Here is a 25359-nt window from a genome sequence, read left to right as displayed (position 1 = left end):
CAACTGGGTTTGTTTTTTCCCTTTTTTTATTTCCCCAGCAGTATTTTTTCCAGAAAATCTAATGAGTGTGATTTTATCAGGCTGGGGACTAGCATGTCCAGGCTGCCTTGTGGGGAGGGGAGGGGACTCCTGCCACCTGCTCAGCAGGACCAAAGCATGCAGTACAAGAGGAGTATTTCTCACAAGGAGTGCCGCCCTGAGTCATGGGCACAGTGCTCGCTGTCCTGTGAGGGTCTCAAGGTAGTGTACAGGTAGTTTACAGCAGCACTGAGGTGCTGTAAAACTTATCTCATTTTCCCCATGTTTTCATTTTTCTTTGTGAAATGGCCACATTTGCAATAAAGCATTAAACAAGAAACCCCACATACCATTTTTACAGTTACTTCCCCAGAGCAGAAGTGAATAGCACTTAGTGTTAGAACACCTGGGATTCATTCCTAGTTGTTGTGTCTTGGTGTCACCCGGGATGAGTCTTTTCACCTCTCTCTACCTCTGCTTCTCTGCTTGACAGTGGTACTTCCCTACCCCATACCTTGATCATAGAGCTAAATTTAATAATGCCTGCATGGCATCTTGAGGCCTTTGCATGATCAGGACCAAGTCTTGGTATCAGCAGTATTGAAATAGGCCTCCCAAGTCTTCTGTAAGACAAAAGTGGTTCTGTTGCCAGGTGGCATCTGGGGAAACTGAAGTATGGGTTGGTAGTGTGATTTGTTTGAATTCCCCAGCAGGCCAATGGCCCCATTGAGCGCCAGAGATGCAGAGAGCAAGGGTTTGATACTTCCACTTTTGCAAAGACACATGCTAGACTGGAGTAGGTTTGCAAATATATAATCAAGTCCTGGCCCAACTCTTTGAAGGCAGAAAAACTGCTGTTGCCCTGTGGAAGCCAGCTTGAAGTTGCAGAAACCCAGAGTCTTCATTTTTGGGATGTCAGGACAGGACAGAGGCAAGGTGGGGATCGATGCTTCAAGGTTGACATGCCTTCCCTTCCCAATCAGTTGAGAAGTACACCACACTGACAGCATCACTTATGCTGGAAGCTGTGGGTCATGGTTTGTACCTATTCAGGCTTTCCATAGAGCCTAGTGCTGTGGTTTGTGCACTTAGGTTTGCATCAGAGGAAAAGGGATTTTCCTCCCTATGCAGTGTCCCATTCACATTGTATCCTTCTGTAAATAACTGCTCTCACTGTTTGTCTTGACCTCTAGGGTACCCAGGAGCTGGTCAAGCAAGTAAAGAATCTGCCCCCAGCCAACTACAACCTCCTCAAGTACATATGCAAGTAAGTGGCACTGGTAAGCCATCAGCAAAATCAGAGACACCAAGTTTTATATGGCTGTCTGTGTGGTATCACATGCAAATTATTTACTGAGCCAATATGCTGAAATTGTTTACACTTAACTGCTGTAACAGTTCGAGTGGTGCAGTATTTTGTTGCTCTGGTGAGGGAAGCTCTGAGTTTGTATTTCCAGAGCAGGAGGGTAATCTGCTCTAACCCACTGCCCTACCAACAGGCATAACTTTTATTATTAATAGTGATGATGCTGTTTCTTAAAGCAGTGCTTAAGGGCCAGCCAGGTTCAAGGCCCCACAGTGGTATATGAACAGGGAGTAGTAGCTAGTCCTTGTCCCAAAATGTTTACAGTTTAAACAGGTCAGAGGAAGGGTTGGAGGACTTCAGCAGAGTAAGCAGTTTGACAGCCTCCACCCTGACCTAGTGACTGGGTGATTGCCATTCATTCCCCTTGGCTTATTCTTTTCTTGGTTTCTTTGCTGACTAACAGTTTGCACAAGGAAGATGTTGAGGGTGGGGACTATGTGATGTGGGTGCAAGGACTGAGGCTACAATGTCCACAGGAAACAGCAAGAGCTTTGAGTTATATCTTGCTTCCGTGTCTGAGTTGGACTCCCCCTCGGGCTCCACATAGGACTAACCAACATGGATCAAGGCAGTGAGCTGCAGTGCTAGCATCACCAATGCTTGTCTCTTTCAGTGGGAGCAGGGAAAAGCCTAAATTTAGAGGAGAGAGGGTTTTTTATATGTTGCCACAGGAACTACAGACCTCAGTAAGTTTTGCTACAGCCCTCATTACTGGAGTAGCTGAAAACCTCCCGAAGGTGAATTATTCATTACAGTGCTCCCATGAAGGAGGAAAACGTTATTGTCCAAATTTTACAGAGGGGGCTCTGAGCCAAGAAAGAGCGTAAGAAACTTGACCAGTATTACACAGCAGGTGTGGGTCAGACCTGAGAAAAGCCTCAGCCCACGGCCCTAGCCACCTATCAAATACAGAGGACTGTACAAAAAAGTTACACTGCTGGCAGAAATATCCACTCGCACCTGTGTCCCTAGTGCTGTAGCACAGCAAGGGCCTAGTTCAGGGGTGGGCAAAATATGGCTCACCAACTGATTGGATCCAGCCCATGGGCAGGTACATACTAATTGATTGGATCAGGCCTGTGGCTGCTCCTGCAGCAGCACCCCGCATGGGGCAGAGCCCTACCCGCTCCTGCCCGGAGCAGCTGGCACCAGGCTTCTGCGTGGCCCCAGCCCTGGCTCTGGTCCTGGTCCTGGCCCTGGTCAGCATTCACAGCTTCCCAGCAGGCCTGTTCCCAGCATAGTTGCAGGTGCCTAGGAACTGCTCAGCTCACCTCACCCCCATCCTTCAGTGGCTCTTCCTCCTCTTCCTTCCCCTGCCCCTGCTGTGCCACTCTGGACAGCAGGTAACATGGGGAGGCAACAGTGGCCATGGAGAGGTGTGCTAGACACCACATGCCCAGTCAGGCAGCAAGGAAGCTGCAGCCAGGCAGCTCCTGCCTCAGTGTGCAGGGCTCCAGCTCCAGCTCAGTGGAAGCTAGAGCAGGACCTGGAGCCCCACACACTAGGGCAGGAGCTGCCTGGCTGCAGCTTCACCCAACCACCTGGCTGGGCATGTGGCGCCCAGCACACACCCCCATGGCTGCCGTTGCTTTACTGTACCACCTGCTGCCTGGAGCAGCACAACAGGGCAGGAGAGGGGAGAGCCGCTGGAGGCAGGAGGAGTTGAGCTGTACCCCACAGCTGCAGCTGCACTGGGAACAGCCCTGCCGGGAAGTTGTATGTGCTGGAAGCAGAGTGTGGGCTGCCCCCTCTGAGAGCAGCCAGAGCTTAGCCCCATGCAGAGTGCTGTGGGTGTAGCCATGGACCATATGGGGGGGGGGGGCACAGACTGAACCTACACCGCATTGTGTAGTGCTCCCTGGTCCCCACTTCCTCCTTCCACCCCCGGCTGGCTCCCAGGGCCTAGTGTATGGGCACCCCCTCACAAACCCCCCACACACATACTTTATGCCCCCACAACATCTCCCACAGACCCCCTATGATCCTCCCCACACACAAACAATATACAAAAGTAAGATCTTACATTGTGCTATTATGCAATCGCCTCTAAATAAATTGGGCAAAAATTATTTTTTAAATAAAATATAGTACGGTAGAGGTTTGATTTTAGTATATGATTTGGGTTTTTTTATCTATAATTTATTAAAATGACATCTTCTAAAAGATTTTATATGTGTGGCTCTCGACAGTTCACCAAAACTTGTTAAGTGGCCCTCCAGCCAAAATAATTGTCCACCCCGGTCTAGTTTCTTTTTGTCATTTCACCTCAGATCTCACAGTGTTCTACAAAAGGGAGCAGGGATTTACAAATAAAGTGCTGTGGGAACGACTGTTATCCTGGGAATGCAGAGAGGCCTGCAAGAGACCTTTTGGGTCAGGGAGTCCAGTCCCCTACTATCCCAGAAAATTGCATTGCAGAATCCTTCTGAGAGTTCAGTCAAACCCCATCTTAAAGCTAGCTACGTTTCCTAGGGTTTTTGCCCTCACATTTGGAGGCTGCTTTATGCCCTCACTGCTGTGATCATTATGACCCTTTTTTCTAATTTCAGGTGGAATTTACCACATCCAGTTTATCTCCATATATTCGTGTGCTAGCATTGTCCTGTAACTTAAATAGCTCTCCTCTCTCCTTGATGCTTACCCCTTTGAGATATTTCTGTAGAACTGTCATATTCCCTCAGCCTTCATTTTGCTAAGCTAAACAAACCAAGCTCTCTTGGTTGACTGCTTAGTTTTCTGCCATGTTCCTATGTGGGAAATGGCAGGAAATAGCCAAAACTGAGTTAAGATTTAGTCTAAAGAGGAGAGAATCTCAGTTCTCCTATGGGTTGAAGGGTCTGGTGGCTTTGGCACTGGTGGCCATTGGACCTTTCTGTCCATCTTCACATCCTTTGAAGGAATAGGGTATATGTGTCATTTGAATTATAGTGACACCTGTGAGCTCCTGTTATGAACCAGGAGTTAGTGGGGCTAGGTACCATGTGAACAGTAAACAGTGAGATGGTTCCTGCCTGTGAGACCTAGCAGAGGCACAAGATGATAGAGGGAGCACATGGAAAGGCAGAGGCATCCGGTTTAATCTGACACTTCTCTTCTCTTTCTCTCTGTTTTCTGGGGGAACTTTTCAAGGTTCCTCGATGAAGTTCAGTCTCACTCCAGCATAAACAAAATGAGCGTCCAGAACCTTGCCACAGTCTTTGGACCAAATATACTGCGACCCAAAATGGAAGATCCAGTGACCATGATGGAAGGTAGGTGCTCTCGTTCCTGCGAGGGTGCTACCTTCTGGACCCACACAGACACTGCATGTAAAAAAACATTTATTATCAGAAACTCTATGCCATTCACCATACTGCCCAATGCAGATGACATCAAAGGGGGCTTAGTCGCCCATAGCAAGCAGAACAATTCTCCTCACTCAGTGCTTGTTCAGGGGACATAACATTTCTCCTAGTCCATGGAGTATCCCCCACATCATCTCTGGCATGAGGAGCAGCAAGCCCCACACTGTTACATGGGGTGTTCTTCTGTACTATCTCTGCTGTCACAGGAATCATCTGAGCCTACCGTTGCTGAGGTGAGAAGCTGATTGCTCTTCTGAAGGCTGATAATATTGAAAACTTGAAATATCAGGCAAATTACTGCTGATCATTATCAGTGCCAACCACTTTTATACACTCCAGTGTCCTGTAAAGAGATCCATAATGAAAAAAACACAATAAAGCCCTCTGTAAGCAAATGGCTCTCTCCTTAGGAACTGTCTGTGGACATGTCTGTCTACACTGCAGCAGATATTGGCTGAGCTTGCTTTAAACTAGCACATCCAAGAATTGGAAACTTGAAAAATATTCATCTCATAGGTCAGCATATCTCCAGGACACTAGCTGAAATTAGGATTCAGTCCTGGGGATCATCTGATTCCTACATGGAACTGGAAGATGACAGCTGTACTTCATATTTCAACACATCTGTATAGCCAATTTTTAGCTGGGAAAGCATGGGCAGTTTTGATGTTTCCATGTGGTGCCTGAAATGGATGAAAATGTTAAAACTTCAAGATAGTACTTCCTCTGTGTCTGTAACTGAATGGGATCTGGGAACATCAGTGGAAGTGGACTGTACTTTGTGGAATGCCATCCAGATAAAGCTTGGATTCTTATATGCTGAAAGCAGAGATGTTTTCTGTGCGCTGTACAAACAAGCTCCTTAATGACATAGTGAGCTGGCATCCAGGTGGTTACAGACCCAGGGGGGTAAGGCTCACCTATCCATGACCCGTACTTCAAGACACGCCACTAGTGTGCGTGGCAAATAATAACACTGTCTGCCCTGTGTCTGGAGGCCTTCTCCATAGATATTTTACTAGTGGAATCTCAGCGAGATTCGCCTTTAGGTTACTTAGCATATATGCTGAGGTAGGGTTACCATATTTCCAGGTTAAAAAAGGGGGACACTTGTCGGAGGGAGGTAATAGGATTGTGGGGGAGCAGTGCTATGCCAGTGCCTGCCCCTCACTCCCGATCCACAGTACCCAGACCATGCTGGTGCCCCTCACTTCCAACCCGCAGCCCCCCCCCCCATCCCTGCTGATATCCCTTACCCCCAACCCGCAGCCTCCTGGCCCTGCCTGTGCCCTGTGCTCCCAACCCACAGTCCCCCACCCCTCTGGTGCTCCTCACTCTCAAGTCACAGTCCTCTCCCCCTCCCCCCCCCCCACTCCTTACCCATAGCCCCTTGCCCCCCACCCCCAGCCCTGTCAGTGCCCATCACTCCCAACCCACAACCCTCTGCCTCCTCCAGCCCTGCTGCCCCCAAAGAAGCTCCCTGTCCCCCTTCCCCAGCTGGAGGGGCAGGCACCTGCCCCACCTCCTGCCCCACCTCCCTGCCCTGCTGCAGCACCAGCAGGCACTTGCATGTGCACATACACACACTCTCTCTCTCTGTCTCTTTCTGTCCCTGTCTGTCCTGGCCTTACCTGCCTGCAGCTGCTAGGGCTTGTGGGCAGATGCAGGTGATGCCCTGCCCCCACTCTCCCCAGCCCCAAGCAGCTTCTGGCTGGGGCAAGCCAGGAAGTGCTGAGGAAAACTTCGATGCTGAGCGGAGACAGAGCAAAATCGTGGACATATGTTGATATTTTAAAAAACTGCCAGGACAGAGACTGGAAGGTCCAAAAAGAGGACATGTCTGGGAAAACCTGGGTGCATGGTAACCCTAGCTGAGGGGATTGAGCTGTAGGACTGAGCTAGGTCCCAGTTGTAATATACACCAGTGTGGTACACCAGCATACATCCAGTGTGGTGCTCAGTCTCCCTCTAGTGGTGGCTGGGCCACAAACACACCTAGATGAGACTGAGGCTTTGGCTGGTAAAAGGGTGACTTTCAATGCAAGCAGTACACACTCATGCACTTAGCTCCAGCAGTCTCAGATTCAGTATCTGCCGCTGAAGCCCCAGCCCCAGAGCATGGCATGTCATGGTTCAGCTGATGCCCTACGTGCTGCCTTACAGTGTTGAAATACTTTCCTCATTAGCAAATGAATTACTACTGATTGTGCAACTTTCCCATTTCCAGGAAATAGTCAGCACAGTTTTGGTAAAGGACGCTTTCTGGAATATTTTGCCCAGCCAGTTGAGTTAGTAATAACTTGTCAAAAACCATAGCAGAGTTCAATTTCCATCAGTGGGATCTCACCAAAGGTGACTTTGCCCTAAGTACTCAGTACACAGCTGTGCAGTTCAGGCAGGGGAAAAGACAGACTGCAGCGGGGTGCGTCCTGACAAAGAATGGAACTGCAAGGCAGTCACTGAGGGGTGCGAGAAGCCATTTGTTCTGTTTTCATGCCACCAAACACATATACCACCACTGTTCTAAGGGCTCCAACTCCCATTGCTTAACAAAGACAGTGTGGTGTACTGGCTAGAGTAGGAGGTCTGGCAGTTAGGACTCCTGGGTTCTGCTGCTGACTCACTCACTGATTCACTCTGTGATGTTGGGCAAGATAATGTAATTATTCATTGATAACATTGCTAATAACCACTTGCACTGTACTAAATCATCAAGATATGAGGGCTCCTTTATGTGAGGCCCGGCACAGACATGTTTGAATCCCATATTCCACATCTGTAATCATGCCAACAATGCTACTTGTCTTTTCCAATCCATTGATGGAAGAGCCTAGAGTTATTAGCATGTATTATTTATACAGGTCCATTATTGTACATTATGGTCCCAGAGCTGCCCCATGGAGTTTCTCAGAGCCAGGAAATGAATATCTGAGGCCTTTTCATTCCTCTGATTAAATCCTTGGTTGTGTTTCCTCCCCACAGGCACCTCACTGGTTCAGCACCTGATGACTGTTCTGATAAGCGAACAGGGACGGATCTTTGCTGTTCCACAGGCTGATGCATCAGGAAGCCAGCCCGTGGCCTGGCCTGCACACCTGCACAGCACTGTGGAATGGATCTCTGAAGAAGACAGCGAGGAAAGCCGCTCAGAGCACAGCGCCCCCAGCCCTGGTGACCTGCATCCTGGCAGCGCTGTGGTCTTGAATGCTGTGCCTGGCTCACTGACTAAAATCACCCCTCAGGAACGCAGCGGCAAAGTGAGCCAGCCAGCTACCAGCCCCAGTAAAAGAGTCCAGACATTGCCCCCCTGGAAATACTCCTTTCGCCAGCAGGGGGCACGGTCAGTGAGCCCCAAGCGGGGCAGCTCATCCTTAGATATCCCCAATCTGTCCTCTGGTGGGAACTGGCTGATGAATGGATTGTACTCTCTCCGAGGGCACCGCCGGACCTCCTCTGGGGAACGCGTAAAAGACTCAGGTTCGTCCCAGAGACTCTCTACTTATGACAATGTGCCCTCCTCCAGCCTCTCTCTCAGCACACACAGCATTGCCAGCACCACGTGGTCAACGTCATCCTGTGAAATCTCCGTCATGGACTCTGTCAGCAGCTGCCCAGCTTGTCGGGCCAGCGACACCTCAGCCTTAAGCTCTCTCCGAACTGAGTGGGCTACTCAGGGCTCACTGTCACAAAGCGAAATCAAGACTGTGGATCTGGAGAACAGCCTTCAAAGGCTTGAAGCATGCAGCAGTAGCAGTGAGCTTAGTGACCCTGCCACTGCTTCCAGAGACTCTGCCAAGTGCTCCAGAGCCCTGCAGAGCTTGGTGGCAGAGCTAAAGACAGAACTAAGCAAACAGAGGACTGAGTATGAGTCTAGTATGAAAAGGTAACCCCACTCCTGGCAGTGACTAGAAATCCTTGTTGCAGTGTTGTCCTTAAGCAAAAAATGAATGGGTCTGAGCAATGGGTCTGAGCTGCATAGTATGTGGGGTGTTCAGATCTAGGGCTTCAGTTGCCTGAAGGAGAAAGAGGGGGTCAAGTTTAGACACATATCCAGACCTCTGTTTTCCAGAGCTGTTTGAATGCAGCTTTGCTCTCATCCCAGGTACTTTACAGCTAGAGAGGATTGAAAAAATGGGATTTCCATTCCCTGGGAAACTAGTGTTTTGCTAGTCAGGGCATCCAGTGGAAAAGAAAGTGTCAGCACATCCATTTCATAGACATTAGGGCTGGAAGGGACCTCAGAAGATTGAGTCCAGCCCCCCTGCCCAAAGGGCAGGAAGTCAGCTGGAGTCATAGGATCCCAGCAAGATAAGCATCCAATTTACTCTTGAAGGTGTTCAGTGTAAGTGGTTGAACCACCTCCAATAGCAGGCTGTTCCAGACCTTGGGGGTGCACTTCACTCCAGACACATTGTAGTATGCAGTTGAGTGTCCACTAGCTTGCTGTGCAAGTTACAGATTCGTAGGTGACCTGCATCCTGGCAGGGTCAGAAGGGACCTCAGTAGGTCATCGAGTCCAACCCCCTGCCCTGGGGGTCACATGACCCCAGCTCAGGGGTGCCAGTATTCTGCAACTGAATAACACAGTGTAAGAGCAGATGAACATATCATGGAGGGGTTGGTACCTCAAGTGGAGCCTACAAGTTTGGCAAGTGGGTTATTCCTTGTTTTGTTTTGATTTTGATTGGCATTCTCAGCCCCAGAACCACCAGAGTGAGTTTGACAGCCAGGGGTGCCTTTCTGCAAGTGGGGAAAGCCAGGCAAGCGCTCTTGGAACTTGAAGGGCCTGATCAGGCACATGAGTTCCTAGGGTGCATAGGACACACACCCTGGAGACAGCTGCCTGGGGTGGCAGGAAAGTGCAGGCAGTCCTGGCTGCCCATGCTCTCCTGCTATAAAACGAACAGAAGTCTGGCACAATGAAGTGGCACAAATTCTTACGATCTATTGTTCCAGCCACATTGGGGTGCTACAGAAGGTATGAACATCTATTTGCTGTTTTTCTGGTGGCACAAAGTTGATGAAAGGTGACTTCTGTTTCCACCCACAACTACAAGGGTATTCTCTAGCTACACAGGGCAACAGGATCAGACAAACGTTTGAAAATTAATCTGTAAGCATTTGATGGGGTTGTATGCAGATAAGTACACAGGTAAGCAATCCCAAGAAATAAACAGGAGTTTGTAAGTTTGGATGTGATACTGCCTACATGAAAAAATGTTTGATAGGTAGGTAGTTTTGCCCTAGATGAAATTATGTCCATTAACTTGGTGCTATACTACAATACTGAAGAATCAGCTTCTGCTTGAGCATTTGCTGTAATGTTTCGAGACAGTGGCAGGTCCAGAAATAGCTAGTGTTTGTTATGGGAGGCAAGCAGGTACTCTGGGCCAGATATGGGCACTTCATTGCAGTAAATGTTATTTGTAGTGCAGGATGTCCCACAAGCCCCAACTCCAGGCCATGGGCCCTTAAGGCCAGGTACTGAATAGATACAGGATACACTTTACAGCTGTTGCATAATATTGAGGAGACCTCTAGGACTGTGGAGGAAGGACCTCCAGAGGTAGCACTAGAGAAGGAAAAGGATATGAATGCCCAGGAAGGTGGAAGCTTGTGACCTCTGGCAGCAAGCAGAAGACTTCATCTCCACTGGGAGATGGGCAGCGCAGTTTGGATAGGAGGTGAGTACCTCCTGGGGATGAAAGAACAGGTTAGGGACTACTTGGAAAAGCTGGATATGTACAAATCTATGGGGATGGATGGGATGCACCCAAGGGTGCTGAGGAAGGTGACTGATGTGATTGCAGAGCCATTTGTCATCATCTTTGAAAACTCATGGCAATCAGGAGAGGTCCCAGATGATTGGAAAAGGGCAAACATAGTGCCCATATTTAAGAAAGGGAAGAAGCAGGATCCAGGGAACTACAGACCAGTCAGCCTCACCTCTGTCCCTGGAAAAATCGTGGAGCAGATCCTCAAGGAATCCATCTGTAAGCACCTGGTGGAAAAAAGAGTGATTAGGAACAGTCAGCATGGATCAATCATGGGCAAGTCATGCCTGACCAACCTGAATGCCTTCTATGATGAGGTGACTGGCTCTGTGGATGCGGGGAGAGCAGTGGATGTGATATGCCTTAACTTTAGTAGGCTTTTGATATGGTCTCCCACAACATTCTCAAGCTAAGGAAGTATGGGTTGAATGAATGGACTATAAGGTAGATAAAAACATGGCTGGATTGTTGGACTCAAAGGATAGTAATGAATGGCTCAATGTCTAGTTGATAGCCCATGTTAAGTGGAGTGCCCCAGGGGTTGAGCCTGGGGCCAGTTTTATTCAACATTTTCATCAATGATCTGAAAAACAGGATGGAGTGCACCCTCAGCAAATTCATGGATGACACCAAACCAGGGAGGCAGGGGTAGTAGATATGCTGGAGGGTAGGGGTAGAATTCAGAGAGTTCTAGACAAATTGGAGGATTGATCTAGAAACCTCATGAGGTTCAATAAAGTAGAAGTGCAAAGTCCTGCATTTAGGAGAGAACAGCCCCATGCACCAGTACAGGCTGGGGGCTGACTGGCTAAGCAGCAGTTCTGCAGAAGAGGGCCTGGGGATTATAGTGGATAATAGGTTAAATATGAGCCAACAGTGTGCCTTTGTTGTAAAGAAGGCTAACAGCATATTGGGCTGCATTGGTAATTGCCAGCATATCAAGGGATTAGTCTCTTCTATTCAGGACTGGTGAAGCCACATCTGGAATACTATGCCCAGTTTTGGAACCCCCACTACAGAAAGGATGTGGACAAATTGGAGATAGTCTAGTTTGGGGCAGCAAAATGATTAGTAGGCTGGGAAACATGACTTATGAAGAGAGGCTGAGGGAAGTGGGGTTTTATAGTCTGGAGAAGAGAAGACTGAGAGGGGGATTTAATAGCAGCCTAAACTACCTGGAGGATGGTACCAAAGAGGAGGGAGCTGGGCTGTGCTCAGTTGTGACAGATGACAGAACAAAGAGCAATGGTGTCAAGTTGCAGCAACAGAAGTATAGGTTAGACATTAAGAAAAACTTTCTCCTAAGGAGGGTAGTAAAGTAATGGAACAGGTTACCCAGAGAGGTTGAGGAATCTCCATCCTTGGAGGTTTTTAAATTCTGTGTAGACAGCCTTGGCTGGGGTGCTCTAGTTGGGGACAGCCTGCTTTGAGCAGGCGGTGGTACTAGATGACTTCCCGAGGTCCCTTCCAACCCTAAGTTTCTGATTCTATGACTGCTTTAGATCCAGCCTGTTGTCATTTTTTCTTTTGTGTTACAACTAGCTCATGGCACCTTAAATGTCCTAGGACTTTTTAGATTGAGCCATAATCTGGTTTGTATGTTCCATGTCTGGTTATCCCTATGTTGTCACCAGTCTCTCGATATGAGGATGACAGTCTTCCATTAAATAGGGAGGTCATCAATGACTGAGGAGACCAATCCAAGATGTGAATGCTCAGCTGCAGATATAGCAAATAGTTCTAGGAGGAGCAGAGTCTGGTGATGTCAGGTCACAGCTCTTTCCCTTTGTCTCTCTTGCCTCTTCTCTCCATACTGAGGCAAGTTTTCCCAAATTGACTGATGTCTTTTCATACATCATAGCATCAGTGGGGACAGTTCAGTGATTGAGTGTCCTAGGTATTGGTGTCAATATCATGGTTTTTTAGGTTGGTCTTCAAGGTGTCCTTGAGTCTCTTCTTTTTGTCTACCTCTAGAGTGGTGACCATCAGTGAGTTGGAAGTACAGGAACTGTTTTGGAGTCAATTGTTGTTTTGGGAGTTGGTTGTTAAGAATCCTTTCAATATGTTCTGTCCGACAGAACCAGTGCTATATAAACATGGCTTTTATGCTGGTGGAGTCTGCTAGATCCACAATGCTGGTGTCTGTTCTCTTGTCATTCCAACTGATCGGAAGGAGGAGCAGGAGTCTGCAAATCTTCTTTGATGCTAGGCCAATTTGCATCTGAACCTGTGTCTGAACTGGAGCTGGTATTGTTCTGGCTATCATCTGACTTTTCTGGGCGATTGTGTGAACTGAGATCTCAGTTGATTCTGAGGCCTGGTGCTATAGATCAGGCTGTAGCATTTAGCATGAGCTCTCTCTCTCTTTTGTATGGTGTCAGATTTCAACCTCCAAATCTATGAGCCGCTGTCTGGTTTTATCGCTCAATGTGTGGATTCCACCTGCCCTGTCTGGACGTTTGTAAAAATTGCAATTTTCGATTACATGCTGTGCTGTTTATTGGCTACCACCTTCACATGGGAGGTTGTCCAAAATGTTCATTTTGTACAGTGTTGTTTTGAAGCATCTGTATCCAGATCTCAGACTGTTTAACTTGACACACACTTCTCTTTCAAGGTCATGTCCAATGGGGGGACTCGTTTGATGTTGGTATAAAATGCTGTAGAGGAATAGGTCTGACCTTTCCCAGTGGTTGGCCCACTCCATTGCTACCCATGAGTGCATCCCTGCATACGAGGGCATGCACTTGCAGTGGCAAAAGTAGTAGTAGCACAAATTTATGCCACCACTTTTTGCCGCAGTGCACACTTCTGTGCATGGCTTTGGTGTGGGTCAGATTGCCCCACTTCTGGCAAACTGCCCTTTCCTTGCACCCTCCCAGCATGCCTGAGGACCCAGGGTGCAACTAAATGAGTGGAGACATTCTTGCTGACAGCCAGAACGTCTCTCTGGAGGACCAAGCCTTCATGTTTGCCAGTGTACGGTCCTGTTGCATGCACTGTATCACTTCTTTTCTCAATGTTTTTTTTTGCTGCTGGGATTTCCTGGTAGCAAAATTTGCCTGTGCACTAAAAATTTGCAGCATGGGTCATGTTTTAACATTCTGGGCATGTGGTTTGTGGTGCCATAAAGAGGTTTGTGGTGCCACAACCCGTACATGCCTGCACACCTGGATGCGGCCCATAGGTTTAGTTCAGCATCTCCAGTCTCTTCCAAGAGCTTGTGGGCTTAATGTATACATTGTTTATAAGTCTTAAGCTTCCATCTGTTTGGGTCTTCAGTTACCAATTGATGGAACAGGTGATTTTTATCATCTCTTGCCTCAAATGCCAGTAATGATGTTAATGTCTGTCTTCTTATATCAGTTCGACTAATGCCCAAGAATACAGGAAGTACATCTGTGTGCGTGTAGGTTGCGCAGCCTGTTGTAAATCTCAGCATACTGTTAAGTACAGTGTTGAGCTTTCTAGTGTGATAGCTTTGGGCCCATATAAGAGCACAGTAAGATGCTGGGGCATATACCATTGTGAGGGTGGTGGTTCTGAGGACTTTGAACTTGGCACCCCATGTCATGCTGGCTAAACATGTTAAGGCAGCTACCCATGCAGAGACTTTACTGATGACCTTCTGAGTGTGATGTTTATAGGTAAGGCAGTAATCTAATGCAAGTCCTAGTTAGGTTGGGATATGCTCATGGGGAAGGATGTGCTTGCCTACTGTGATATTCAGCCTGCTCTTGGCATGGTAATTGTCCAGGTGGACAAGTGATGACATTGATTTACTGATGCTCAATTTTAAGTGTCATTTGTGGAGATAATCAGCAATGAGTTCCATGTCAGTACGCAGTATCATTTCCAGTATTATCATATCTATTCCATGGGCTCCTGTGGCAACATTGTCAGTGTACATGTATCACTTAGAAGATATTGTATGCGGGAAGTCTGAGGACTATGCCTTGAAAAGAATTGGTGCTAGCACTGCCCTTTGGGAAACTCCATTCTTCAGAGTTCATACTCTGCTTTTTTCTCTTTGGCTGGAAGTGAGCTTGAATGATCTGTTGGAGAACATGTTCATGATGAAAAGTCATAGCTTGTGGCCAGGTGTCAGAGTGCAGTTTATATTTGAGGCCGTAATACTATATAGTTTCATAGGAAGCAGCAAGGTTTGTAAAGATCGTGCCTGTTTTCTGTCTCATTTCAAATCCATTTTCCATGTTGGGGTATCCAGCCTTTTTGAATGTGGGGCTGGACCATGAACTTTTTATTACCCAGTGTGCCAGCAGGAGCAGGCACTTGTGCGGCCTGTCCAGTCGGGCTGCAACCTGGGAGCGCAGGGGTCAAGGGGAGCCGGCTGACCCCACCGTGCCCTCCCTGCCACCTGGGCGGCCTCAAGGATGCTCCCACACCTGCGCACCTGGGCTCAGCAGCCAGGGGAACATGTGGGGACTCTACAGGTGGGTGTGGGATGTGCAGGTACATCTCCAGCGGGGCAGCCCGAGCCCAAGCGGCAGGGGTCCCTCCCTCCTTGGGGCTCATGACTCACCACCCCCCAGCACAATGTCTGTGGGCGTGGAGGGGATGCGGGGAGGTGGGAACAGTGCCGGCTTCCCACCCCGACAGCCACAGCGGCGGCGGCAGCAGCATCTCCCGCAGGCCTGGCTGCAGCATCCCCCTGAGCCGGCATCCACGCCCCCTGCACTGCGACCTGCTCCAGCCCATGCGGCCGGCATGCAAATGAGGGATGGGGTGGGGCTAGGGACAGAAACCCTGCAATGTGGGAGAGGGGATGAGCTGGCATGCAAATGAGGAAGGGAGGGGTGGGGCGAGGAAGGGATACCGTGAAATGAGGGGGGAGGGGAGGAGGTGCACTGTGTCAGCAACGTCAACCTGACGCAGTGCATGTGGGAACCTTGTCCCTTCCCCAGCCCTTCAGCAGCCATTAGGAAGCTGCTGAGGGGCTGGGAGAAGGACAAGGGATGGGAACGAAAGTAAACACGGTTTCCCATCACAGCCCTGCGAGGCACAGAAAATGGCTTGGCGGGCCGCATGGTGGCCCATGGGCCACATGTTGGACAAGCCTGTTCTATGTCATATGTAAGTAATGTAACTTGGTCAGTGGTATACCACTTTTCCAAAAGCCAGCTTGTTCTTGTGGGTGATGGGAATCAGTGATGTCCTCGGTTCTATTCAGGATTAGGCATGCTATGACTTTGTTCATAACACAGATTAGTGAGATGGGACAACAGTTCTTCAGATACTCTGGTGGTTTATTGGCTTTCAGGATAGCAATGATGTCAACTTTTCTCCAGATTTTTGGAAGACTATTACTTTCTAGACATTTGTACGTGGATTTCTGGAGCCATCTTTGCCTTGTGATTCTGATCTTGGTAACAAATTCTGGGAATATCTTATTTGTAGGGACAACTGTAAATCATGCTGGAAATGCCCCCCCGCAGTGGCTTCTTTAATATTTTTCGTTTTGCTACTTGCTCTCCCTGCCCCTGATTTGTGGAAGGGCCCTGTTGGCTGAGCTGTTTGCTGTTGATTGCTAGGGAAGCAAAAACTGCAGTTTTAAATATGCTGCAGTTTTCACTTCCCCGGCAATCAGCAATAAATGAGGGGAAATCAGCAGCCAGAAGGACTCCTGCACCAATCAGGTGGTCTAGCAGTCTTGCCAGTCTTAGGACACATCCACAAAGACATGCACTTGCAGCAACTCAAATTTGAGCCAGGGATTTGTGCCTCAGCACACATGCCCAGACATGCATTTTGATGTGGCACAAGTTGTGCCACTTGGGGCAAAAAATCCCTGCCCAGCTCCTTCCGTATATGCAGCCAGGGGGAGCTAGAGCCCAGGGCCAGCACCTGTGGTGGCCCCAGCAGTATAAAACCTACCCTCATCCATGTGGGCACCAGTGACACGGCTCGGAGTGCTCCTAGCTGGGTCATGAGGTGCTTCAGGGATTTGGGTGAGGGGCTAAAGAGTCTGGGGGCACAGGTGGTGTTTCGATCCTCCCAGTCTCGGGGTATGGGCTGAGGAAGGAGAGGAGGATCCACATAGTCAACCAAAGACTGTGGTGCTGGTGTCATCAGGAAGGTTTTGGCTTCCATGACCACAGTCCGCTCTTTGGAGAGAGAGGCAGCGAGCTGTTAGGAAGGGATGGCTTCCACCTCTCCCCCCTGGGGAGGAGGCTTTTCTCAGCTAGACTGGCTGACCTGCTCCACCAAGCTTTAAACTAAGCCTGCCAGGGGATGGGAGGACTACTGCCACTGCTGGCCCACTGAGCAACCCTTGCAAAGCCAGCAGGCCAAGGCACATAAGGGATCCCACCCCAGCCCCAGCCTTGGAACAAAATGTAGGCAAGGCAAGGGCCCCTAAGGGGACACTTGCATGTCTATACACAAATGCCACGAGCCTGGGGAATAAACAGGAGGAACTTGTTCTCCTGCTAAATGCAAAAGCTATGATGTCATTGGGATAACAGAGACCTGGTGGGACTCCACCCATGACTGGACCACAGGTATAGACGACTATACCCTGTACAGGAGGGATCTAGTGGACAAAAGGGGCAGGGGCGTTCTCTATGTCAAGTAAAGCTACACGTCCCTGCAAGCTGACATTGGCACCCACAGTGGACGACTTGAGACCCTCTGAGTTAAAATCCATGGGGAACACGGCTCAGGGGATACTATGGTGGGGGTCTACTACAGACCCCCTACCCAGAGTCAAAACCTCGACCAGGAGTTCACTAGGGAATTGGCTGAGGCCGCACAATCCTGGTGTATGGTTGTCATGGGAGACTTTAACTACCCAGACATCTCATGGGAGGAGCGCTCGGCCAAATCCGAGTAGTCGCAAAGCTTTCTCTCGTGTGGACGACCTCTATCTGACACAGGAAGTGTACGGGCCAACAAGAGGTAAAGCACTGCTCGACCTTGTACTGGCAACCAGGGATGACCTAATTGGCAACCTAACAATTGAAGGGAAGCTGGGTGACAGTGATCATGAACTGATCACCTTCACCATCTGCTGTAAAGCTGGCAAGTCAGTCAGTTGTACAGAAGTCCTCGACTTCAGGAAAGCTGACTTTGACAAGCTAAGGAGGCTTGTCAGAGAGGCCCTAAAAGGCCATAACCCAATGGAAAGGGGAGTTCAGGATGCATGGATGCTCCTCAAGGGAGCAATCCTGGATGCACAAGCAAAGTCCATCCCATCTCAGAGGAAAGGCAGAAAAAGGGCACAGCAGCCCCCTTGGCTCTCTGGGGACTGGTGGACCTCCAGTGTTTCAAAAGGAAGACCTAAAAAGGATGGAGGACTGGAACCACCACCAAGGAAGAATACTCTGCTTTAGTCCGGACTTGCAGAGAGCAAATCAGGAAAGGCAAGGCTGAGATGGAACTCTAGCTAGCTACCAATATCAAGGAAATTAAGAAGTCCTTTTTTAGATATGCGGGGAGCTGGAGGAAAAGCAAGGGCAGCATTGGACCCCTGCTAAACCAGGTGGGGCAACTGACAACTGACGCCCAGGAACAAACAAACTTGCTAAATGGGTATTTTGCATCAGTTTTCCATCAGCCCCATGGGACAGCCCTGCCCACTATGGGTCAGGGAGGCCCAGGTGAGGGAGATTCCTTGCCCTCCATCAAAGCTGACCTCGTGAAGGAACACCTTGACAGGCTGGATACCTTCAAGCCAGCTGGCCCTGATGGGTTACACCCAAGGGTACTCAGGAAGCTGGCGAGCATCATAGCTCAGCCCCTGGCATGGATCTTTGAGAGTTCTTGGCGCTCTGGTGAAATGCCAGATGATTCGAAGAGGGCCAGTGTGGTGCCTATCTTCAAGAAAGGGAGGAAAGTAGATCTGGCAAACTACAGGTCCATCAGCCTGACCTCTACCCTGGGAAAATCTTGGACAAGATTATCAAGGAGGCCATCCTTAACAGACTAGCTGAAGGCAATATCCTGAGGGATACCCAGCAGGGGTTTGTTGCGGGGAGGTCTTGCTTGACCAATCTCATTTCCTTTTATGACCAGGTGACTTATCACCTGGACAAAGGGGAAGAGGTCAATGTCATATACCTCAACTTTAAAAAAGCCTTTAATCTGGTATTCCATGATCACCTCTTGGTTAAAATGGCTAACTGCGGCCTTGACATCACCATGATCCGCTGGCTGTGGAACTGGCTCTGCGATAGGACCTGGAGGGTGGTGGTCAATGGGAGCCAATCATCTTGGTGTGCTGTAACCAGTGGGGTCCCACAAGGCTCTGTCCTAGGGCCTATACTGTTTAACATCTACATCAATGATGTGGACATTGGTGTCAGAAGCGGACTGGCCAAGTTCACCAATGACACCAAACTGGGGTAAAGCAGCCACACCTGAGGACAGGAGGGTGATTCAGGCAGATCTGGACAGACTCATGAAATGGGCAGACGAGAACCTGATGGTGTTCAACACAGAAAAATGTAAGGTTCTCCGCTGGTTAGTACTACAGATGAAAAGGACTTGGGGTCATGGTTGACCACAAGATGAACATGAGCCTTCAGTGTGATGCTGTGGCTAGTAAAGCAAGCAAAATGTTGGCTTGCCTACATAGATGCTTCTCAAGCAGATCCCGGGATGTCATTTGCCCGCTGTAGTCGGCCTTGATGAGGCCGCAGCTGAAGTACTGTGTCCAGTTTTGGGCTCCACAATTCAAAAAGTATGTGGAGAAGCTTGAGAGGGTGCAGAGGAGAGCCACGCGCATGATCAGAGGGCAGGAAAACAGACCTTATGATGAGAGGCTGAGATCAATGGGGCTATTCAGCCTGGAAAAGCACAGGATCAGGGGTGGCCACGTGTAGGCTTATCAGGGTGCTCATCAGGATCTGGGGGAATGACTGTTCACCAGAGCCCCCCAAGCGATAACAAGATTGAACAGTCACAGACTCCACCGTGACTGGTTCAGACTGGACATAAGAAAGAACTTCTTCACTGTCTGAGCCCCCAAGGTTTGGAACAGACTGCCACCTGTGGTGGTTCAAGGACCCACTTTGAATGCCTTCAAAACACATTTGGATGCTTATCTTGCTGGGATCCTATGATCCCTGCTGACTTACTGCCCCTGGGGCTGGGGGCTAGACTCGATGATCCTCCGGGGTCCCTTCCAGCTCAAATGTCTATGAAGTCTATGAACAGCTCAGGGCTATTTGCCCTCAGGAGCTTCTGAGGCCTGGCCACTTGGTATTGGATGTTACCCCTTGTGCCAGCTGAACTGCTGAAGGAGCCCTAACCTGGAGTGGCTCCTGCACCCTCTACCCACTGCAGCAGTCTGGCAGTAGGGGCTGCTGCCTGGCTGTGACCTGCTGCCACCTACGACAGCATCCGCCCCCTTGGACCTGCAGTCAAATGGCTGCACCCCCGCCAGACCTGGTTGGGGTGCCCCCGCTCTGCCATCTGGGCAGCTATCACCCAGAGAATGTGGTCCTTGTGGTAGCACACTTTGAACTGTCAAAGCATGTCCTCTTGGCCCCAAATGACCAAGAGGTTAGCTATCTCATGTGCCCTTCATTTGGGTCCCCAGTACTGACCCCAGACAGATTCCTCTGCACAGGTCTCGTGACTTCTCACCAGCAGAGATGTGTTCCTTTTTTTACAAATTGCAAATACTCTGATAAGAAACTGATATTCTCTCATTAAAATACCCAAAATAGTGCTCTTCCGCTATTAAAATGAAACGCCACTGTATATAGAGAGATCAGTTGGGGAATGTTTTATTGTTATATTTACAAGTGTAAAGCAATTTGGGGGGGGGTTTGTGGGTGGGTGTAGAGTTTGTGAGGGTGAGGTTTGGGGGGTATGGGGCTTGTGACTGGGTATGTGGGTGGCTTGAGGATGTGGGTATTGGGGGGACTGTGTGGGGGGTGGCTGCTCAAGAGAGGTGGGTCCCCTACACCCCCACAGGGTGCAGCCTGGACTGTCCCTTCATAGGGCCCACAACCTCCCCCACACACACACAGGGCACACGCCCTCCCTGCACAGCACACATGCATCCCCACAGGGCCCACATACCCCGCAGGGCCTTCAATCACCCCCCCTGCAGGGCCCACAGCTTGATCCCGCAGCAGCAGTGGGGCGCTCAGGGCCCACTGAGGCCAGAGCCCCCAATGCGGCATGGCCCTGTTTGCCTCAAAGCTGGCACCACCTGTGCCGCTTGTCGCAAGACTGGTCTGGCATGGTGCAGCATGGGGCCATGTGGCTTTAGGTAGCACCAGGGCTACTGGATCTGCTCAGCTCCCAGCTCCCTCAAGGCATAGGTGGGGAGTGGGAGCTGATTGGGGTGTATGCTGCATGGGCAGCAGCAGGGCCAAGGGGCAGAGAGCTCCCTTGCCCCTCAGCCCTGCTGCTGCCCATGACCCAGGCAGCTCCCACTCCCCACTCATGGCTGGTGAGAGCTGAGCAGCAGTGAAGCTGCATACAGTTCTTTCCCCCCTGCCTCCCTCTCCCAAGCTCCCTGCTTCCTAGGCCGACTGGGAGCAAATTACTCTCAGTCAGTGTCTACACATGCACTACTGCACAGTAGGTAAAACACCATTAATCTAGCACCTGTGTTTGTTGGTACTAGCAAATGGTGTATTAGCCTAATTTATTGTGCAGTAAATCCTGCACACATGTAGACACTGATGCTTTACTGCACATTAGATTAGTCTATTGTGCAGTAAAGCACCTCATGTAGACACACCCAGCATTGCTGACTCATTTAATCCAATGAAGATTACATTCAAGATGAAGTGGGTCAGCTTCTAAAGGTGGCTGGAGAGAGGTCTGGGCTAATACCTGACCTAACCTAACCTCTTTCTTACGTGAGGAGGATGCTTACTTAACACACTGCTTGTACACAGAACAGGCAGCCCTTGCATAAGCAGCTCTACATTAGAATCAGCCTAGTCAAGACAAACAGGCGTGGCCTCTGGAAACTCTGGGGTGCATGTAGGTAAGCAGGGAAACTCCAACTTTCCCTGCTTTTGCAGACCTACTCTGGAAATCCCAAGGGCGCATCTTGGTGAGGAGTAGGATCCTGCACAGGAATTCAAGGGGCACGCAGTACCGGAAGCCCTAGAACACATCCCCTGTTGTCCCACAGCATCAATGGGCAGGACGGGGCAAAACATTTCACTCAGTGAAACGGATAAGCTATACCAGGACATATTCCAGTACACAGCTCATGCTTCATTCGGTGGCATCTATTTTTAGCTTAGATCAGATGATTTGACAGGAAAGGAAAGGCATGAGGAGGGACAAGAGGATTTTCAAAAGTAATTTCAATTTAAACTAATTGTTGGATTGATCAGAGCACCTCAAAAATCCTTCTGTGCCTAAAGAGTGAGTGCTATAGCCTGGAGAAGAGAAACTGCATTGTTCCTGTAAAATCAAAGGGCTGAGTCCCCACTTAAACCTTAATCATGGATCTGCAATTTGTGTCTCTGTAACCTATTACACGGTTATTTTGAGAAAATCTTAGCAGTGATATGAAAAGCTGTAATTTTTCTGACAGGTACCATAGCATTCTCCAGTCTAAAATGCCTTTTGTTTCTTCCCTTCCCCCACCCCTGGCTTTAAGAATTGAAGAAACAAGTGCAGATCTGAAAAAGCAAGTGACAAAGTTGGAAGAAGAGTTGGACCAAGAGCAAAAGAGATACATGATGCTGGAGATCAAATTGAGGAATTCTGAGCGAGCACGTGAAGATGCTGAAAAAAGAAACCGTCTCCTACAGAAGGAAATGGAAGATTTTTTTTCAACGTTAGGGAATTTAACTGTTGGGAACCAGGGAGCTAACGTCCCCAAATAGAGAAATCTGACAGGCATCACAGAACATGAGATTAAAAAAAAATAAGATTGAAAGAAAGCAGTCCATCTATGCACATTTTGATCCAGTTTACTCATGCATCATGAGTAATTCTGCAATGATTTCATGGTCTCAGTGACTTTTATGCTGTGGTCTTTGGTTTACATATAATAGCATACTTGGACTGTCAGGGAAATTGACTGCTAAAGGCAATGCTCAAAAACACAGATACCACATCACAGAATGTCTGTGGAGGGGATGGAGTCTCTCTTCCCAAAGGTCAAAGAGACTTTCTGGTTTGCCATAGAAATGTCACTGGTTTTGGCTTTATTTCACCATCCCTTTGCTGATCCGGGGACAATAGATATGCACACGACATCAGAAAGTGAATGGCTCTTCGGCCAGCCAGAGCTGAGGGAGCAGAGTTTTAGTTTGTCACAGTGTATAGTTCATGCAGTGAATTAGGCTGAACTTGATGTTATGTTCTCCGTTCATCATGACATTTGTTTAAAAAAATATGCTTGGTTAAAAATCTTACTCCTGTACCCAGTATCATTTTACGAAGGTGTCTTGCAAAACTGGCCTAAAACCACTTAAAGGCATTTGAAAATCTGACACTTTATTAAGGTGTTCATCTGATTACCAAAAGCCTATGACTCCAATATTATTTGCACCAAATGTGACTTACTGAAATTGTATGCGATTAATAAACACTTTGGCTGAGCAAACTGCATAGAGCTGTAACTATGCATGTCTTGCTGCAGGTGTCTTTACAGCCCGTGATTTCTCTCATTTTTGAAGTAGGGATCTCACAATTACTGGTGAAAACTGATGGAGTGACATGTGAATAAAAGTATCAATAAGGTAATGTAAAAATCTAGAACCCTTGGTTCAAAGATGATACCTTTTATCAGACCAACTCTCAGGTGGTCTAATAAAAGGTAACATCTCTGAACCACGAGTGCCGGATTTTTGGATTTCTTTTTGTCTCAGACCAAAACGGCTACCAAATATATCAACGAGGTAAGGAATTTATATAAAGTGGCTAAACTATTGTTAAATAAATCCCACAGTGAAGATAATGTATTAAAGCACCTCAAATAATTTAAACCTAAGGGTTTGTCAGTCCACATACAGGAGGACCTTAGGTCTTACAATTAGAGAGAAGAGGAAAGAAAGAGAGAGAGGGAGGACAGAGCTCTTTTCTTGTGGCTACTCACTATGCAGATGCACAGCTATTATTCTGCACTGTTCAGAAAGGGACAGAAGTTGTTACCATCTAGCTTTTAGCTTCCAGTCTTTAGTGAAAAGCACTCAGCTCCCTCCAGTGACCCAAGAAAACATTCTGTATCCCATTACTAGCTCCACAGGGCGTGTGGGCGAGGCACCTGCCTGTTGCTTGGAGCAGCCTGCCACTTGCTGGACGAGAAAGGATTAGCACTGCCCATCTTTCTGCCACGACATTCGTTTCCCCTGCAGCAGTTCTATTGTTATGTCCATTCACGCCACTGATGACAGGGAGGAAGATGGCCCACTATTTCATTAGATCAGAGCAGTTCCCTTTCCAATTAAATTTTGAGCTAGAGCATCAGGCAGTAGGTTTTAGCCACTTCCTCTTCAATATCCACATTCAAAAACAAAGCTTTTAATGTGCATGGAAAGCAAATGCAGCAGGTATAAATATTTTCATATACTAAGTGGACACCTTCAATTAAAAGTAAAGAGGAAGAAGAAAAGGAGGACACCTCCGCTGTATTTGCCTTGGCCAGGGGATCAGCAATGTGATATGGAGCTTTTCCTCAATGGTATATAATCCAGGTAAGCAGCAACTGAATTATCTAAAAACTTCCCTGATTGCCATCACCATACTATCTGGGCATCCCTCAGCCTTTACTGTATTTCATCCCTTAACAGCACTCTGAGGCAGAAAAGCACTGTTAGCCCCGCTGGCAAATATATTTGTATTACCTTAACATTTGCGTGTGCACACCCCGCCACTCACCCCATAAAGGTAGACCCCCCCCACACCCCCCCCATGAACGTTGCCCCTACTCCAGTGATCTCATGACTCAAGCTTACAAGTGACAGCAAAGAGGGGGTCATGAAGAGGCACAGAAATGCTAAGACAAGCTCCACAGAAGATGTTTAGGTGCTTGACTCCAAGGGAGTTCAACAGGATTTAGATACCTAAGAATCTCTGATGATTGAGCCGTATGTATGCGACTTGCTCAAGATCGTGTGGGAAGTCTGTGCAGAAGAAAGAACAGAATCCTAGCTCCAGGAGAGGCTCAGTCCTCTGTCCTGTGTTACTGTGTGAAACTGGACCAGTGGTGGCCTGTGTTAAATGACTCTTGTGTTTACACTTCAAAAAATCAAGTTGTGCTAACTTGAGGCAACTTAGGGAGCCATTGCCTTTCCCTTGCAGCCTACTGTGCTCAAGAGGCTTTGGTTTACCATCTAAAGCAGGGGCAAGTGAAATATGGCCCACGGGCTGGATTTGGCCCACCGGGCCATTCTGTTTGGCCCACAGGGCACCTAAAATGTTTAGAAAATTAATTTTTATCTGCTCCTGACTGCTGTCAAAAATGACAGGAACTAGGGACAGTAGGACCAAAGGGAAGCTGGCAGGACTCAGGAGCAAGGCCAGCCCAGCACTAGCCCTCCAATGGAAGCCTCTGCCTGGCCTGGATTTCACTGCTTCCCCGCACGCCTGCTCCAGCACCATGTGGCCCTGGGCTGAATCACTGGACCATGCCGGTAGGCTGTGGCCAGGAGCAGGAGAGGAGAGAGTGTGTGTGTGTGCGCGCAATGGGGGAGGGGGAGAGAGAAACAGAGAGCAATAAGGGAATGAGAGAGAAAGTGCGTGTGTAGTGAGGGCTTCTGCCTGCACTGACTTTCACTGCTTCCCTGTATGCCTGCTCCAGCACCACGTGGCCCCAGGCTGCATCACTGAACTGCAGGAGCACAGGGCCATGCCAGCACCCTGCGGGAAGGAGTGGGAGAGGGGTGCGTGTGTGTGCAATGAGGGAAGG

At 48.8% G+C, this 25359-nt stretch overlaps 1 protein-coding gene across 6 annotated transcripts in view; it reads left to right on the top strand.

The window, feature by feature from the left end:
• Positions 1 to 23345, top strand: part of ARHGAP22 (Rho GTPase activating protein 22) — a 306841-nt gene extending 283496 nt beyond the window's left edge. For 3 of the 6 annotated variants that reach the window (XM_090057610.1, XM_090057615.1, XM_090057613.1), the window contains 4 exons: positions 1212 to 1285; positions 4514 to 4635; positions 7711 to 8611; positions 22102 to 23344. In XM_090057610.1, coding sequence (XP_089913736.1) covers positions 1212 to 1285; positions 4514 to 4635; positions 7711 to 8611; positions 22102 to 22330 — 1326 coding nt within the window. In that variant the 3' untranslated portion in view covers positions 22331 to 23344. Of the gene's footprint in view, positions 1 to 1211; positions 1286 to 4513; positions 4636 to 7710; positions 8612 to 22101 lie in introns of all 6 variants that reach the window. The other 3 variants (XM_090057611.1, XM_090057612.1, XM_090057616.1) reach the window with 2 other exon arrangements.
• The last annotated feature ends 2014 nt before the right edge of the window (positions 23346 to 25359 follow it).

This window comes from Crocodylus siamensis, chromosome 7 (assembly GCF_052110815.1).
Source record: "Crocodylus siamensis isolate JL-2025a chromosome 7, ASM5211081v1, whole genome shotgun sequence".
NCBI lineage: Eukaryota > Metazoa > Chordata > Crocodylia > Crocodylidae > Crocodylus > Crocodylus siamensis.
The sequence above is the reverse complement of the archived record's forward strand: the minus strand, read 5'-3'. Positions and strand labels throughout refer to the sequence as shown.